The sequence below is a fragment of the Alnus glutinosa genome, chromosome 6 (assembly GCF_958979055.1).
Source record: "Alnus glutinosa chromosome 6, dhAlnGlut1.1, whole genome shotgun sequence".
Classification (NCBI taxonomy): Eukaryota; Viridiplantae; Streptophyta; class Magnoliopsida; order Fagales; family Betulaceae; genus Alnus; species Alnus glutinosa.
Genome location: NC_084891.1, coordinates 22,542,409 through 22,545,742, shown reverse-complemented (window position 1 = coordinate 22,545,742; position 3,334 = coordinate 22,542,409). Strand labels below are relative to the sequence as shown.

Genomic DNA, 3,334 nt, shown 5'->3' with positions numbered 1-3,334 from the left:
ATTAAAAAAAAAAAACAAAAAAAACAAAATATAAGCCATTTAATTTAGAAATCAAAAGTTTAAAATCTCTACCGGTCAAATTAATATAAGTAGAATAAACTCTTAGATTCTTAATTCAAGTGGACTCAATAAACTTAATAAACTACTTGCGAGAGTCGGCCTTAAAGAAAAAAACTCTTAGAACGTAGATATAAGAGGAGGAGGGAGCAAATTTGCTCCCTCATTCTCAACCTTTTCCTTTCTACTCCCCGCTTCGACTCTTCCCCTCCCATTTTGGTTTTATTTTATTTTGTTTGTAAGTGTTCTCTGATCAAATCAACAATTTTGGCATCTTCGCTATGCATCCGTCTATCTACCACCGTATTGTACCGTTTATATCTTTCATGGCCACTGCTATTGTTTGTTAGTTGTTGTTTTTGCATTGAATAAGAGTTTTCTTCTCCATAGATCTGTCATCATGGACGATTTATGGGATAAAGGTTAGTTATGTGAGAGGTTATATCTCACGGCTTCGATAGTTTAGTGTGAAGGATTATCTCTCACGACTTGGATAGTTCGGTGTGAGGGATTATCTCTCACGACCGATTTAAATAATTTTTTGATCTGCTCTTTAACTATTTTTGTACATAGGTTAGCGAAAGATGAAAGTCATAGATATTACTTTATTATAAGAATTTTATTTGTATCTATAACTTTGTAACCTAGTAGCATTTATGTATGGTGTTATTATTAGCTTAAACATGCATTCAAGACAAATATATATACATAGATGAGATGAATTCTAATTTTATTTAATTAATTACATAGATTGAATCCTCGTTAATTTTATCTTGAATTTATATTAAATTTATGTCAAATTTACGAATCTTAGTAAAAAATTGATAAACCTAAAACAAGAACTTGACGCGTGTGGTTTGCATGCATGCACCGTTTGAGTAACCTGTCTTGTACTAATTAAACTGACTTAAGAAAAATTAGCAGAACAAGAAAATGAAGCTCCTCAATTATGCAGGGAAAAGAAAAGGAAAAAACGAAAATAGAAATTTCAAGTCCACGTACAGAGAGTTCAATTCATTACAAAGAGTCAAAGACCATAACATGCATACCCCATAAAAGCATAAAATTAAACAACAGAATTGCAAAGCAAAGACAACCGATGAACCCCTCTAGTACGTACAGGCTTCCATCGCAAAGAGACACAGATCAGACACATGATGGCGGATGGAGCTAGCTTAAGAGCCCTGAGAACCGGTGACATGCTGCTGACCAAACTGCTCAGCCCTGTCCTTCATCTCTCGAGCCTTACTAGCCAGCTTCATGCGCGCGTGGTCAAGTTGGTCCGCTCCGGGTGGGTGCCTCCCCGTCACGTACCTGTAGATCCACGACAAAACGGTCACCGCGGCCACGCCGAATCCGCCGGAGGTCAAGAACCCCATGATAATAAGCGATACTGTAATGACCGCAGGGACGAGGACCGGACTGAATATCACAAACAGTGGTGTGGCTACGGTCAACGCAACGACCGTACAGGCTAGGATCAAACCGGAGAGGACCAGGAGTGAGCCACCAGCGGTGGCCGCAGTGGCTGCCTTGACAACTTGGTGGGACCGAGGCTGCATGTGGCCCGGGTCCTGGGATTGCCGTTGGTGCTCAGCCATTTTATGAAGATGATCAGACGGCAGAGAGTTGATCAGGACTTTACGTATGCGAACGGTTTGTGATGCTGATAATATTTGCTGTGGCCGTGAAGCCTGTGAGATCAGGTGGGCTTTATATAGAGGAAGGGTGGGTGGTGCGTGTTGAAGAAGGGTGGCACGTGTTAGGAAGCTTTCATGCAGGGGCTGCATGTGTAAGCGAAGGGGCTTGGTTTTGGGACACGTTGCTTTTGTCCGATCTGAGGCTGTTGAAGAGAGATCGTACATGTTCGATCTAATAAGAGTAATATCTCTTCCCATCCTTTGAAGTTTATGGGTGTAGAAGCGAAACGGTTATTAACCAAAAATAATTGATAATTGTTAATAATTGTCGATAATTGTTAGATGAAAAAATTGAGAAATTGAGAAATTGAAAATAATTGTTATCGGATAATCGGGTACCCAGTTGCAATTACCGGTTATTACATTCTAAAAAATCAGTTAATAACCGAATAACCGCACGGCGCAACCGGTTTTTATTATTATATAAAATTATAATTTTATATATATATATATATATATAATCATAATTAGTGCATAGATGCATTGAGTTTGGAAAAAATAAATAAAACCTCGTATCAGCAAAGAAGGAATTTTTGAATATCCTTTAATTTGCCTTCAACAAATCTATGTAATAGAGCTCGAAGCCTCATCCGCACTTGTTTTGTTTACCTTAGATTTAGAGTCATCAAGATAATGTTGATAAATGTATGAAAGAAAGCCTTAGATTGCTAGCAGGGCAATCACCTTCGCCCCATCTAACTTGTCATGGAAAAATACTACCGCAAGAATGGGAACAACAGGCAAAGCCAATGTACCAATGACATTGGAAAAGAGAATACCCACCGAAGAAATCTGCCATGTCACAGCCGTCCAATTCAAAGTCATCAAGTAGGATGTCTTTTCTTTTTCATATTCCTTCATCTTTTTCTCCAAAACTTTCCATTCACCGCTTACAAAAAGTCCGACAACTTAATTGCTAGACGCAATTGCACCGGCTAGTAACGAGGACCAATAATTTATACAAATTAAACAAAACGAGTTATCTGCTTAATAATCAGGTTAAAATAACCGGATAACCGGTAGTTGATAATAACCGAGGACCCTAGTTGCGGTTACGAGCTAATAACCGCTACCGCAACCGGTTGTACATCCCACACTCTGAAGACTATTTGACGGATTAGGATGATTTACAATTTTTTTAAAATTTGAGATTTTCAAATTTTAAAGAATTCAAGCAATTTTTTACATGGAATAACATGCATGAAAAATAAGATATGACATGTTATCGAGGCAACTAAAAAAAAAAAGGAAAATGATTCCTGCACAACTGTTGTGCAAGGTCTTAAAGACATGGGGTGGGTCCCATATGGTGGGTTCCATCACATGGGTCCCACGTGGGACCTATCCCATGTCTCTAGAGTGGTGCACAACAATTATACAACTGTTGTGCACCAATTACTCTTCAAAATAAATTTATTCCGAAAGGTTTTCTCTTCATTTTTGAAGAGATGCTTATTCTTTATTAAATTAAAATACAGTTTTTTGCTCAAAACTTTTATACGACATAAAGTGTAAGAATTGGATAAAAACATACTCAATTCTCATTGTTAAAATGTCACATTTACAATATGTAGTAT

The 3,334-nt window shown here is 37.8% G+C and overlaps 1 protein-coding gene across 1 annotated transcript; it reads right to left on the bottom strand.

Moving 5' to 3' along the window:
* Window positions 1–1,057: 1,057 nt before the first annotated feature.
* On the bottom strand, window positions 1,058–1,740 carry LOC133872018 (oleosin Cor a 13). The gene has a single exon (XM_062309523.1). It carries the CDS (start codon window positions 1,656–1,658, stop codon window positions 1,233–1,235), a length of 426 nt encoding a protein of 141 aa, XP_062165507.1. The 5' UTR covers window positions 1,659–1,740; the 3' UTR covers window positions 1,058–1,232.
* Between the last annotated feature and the right edge of the window lie 1,594 nt (window positions 1,741–3,334).

Excerpts from the sequence above, each read along its gene's own strand:
- LOC133872018 (XM_062309523.1), bottom strand. The coding sequence starts at position 1,658 with ATGGCTGAGCACCAACGGCAATCCCAGGACCCGGGCCACATGCAGCCT.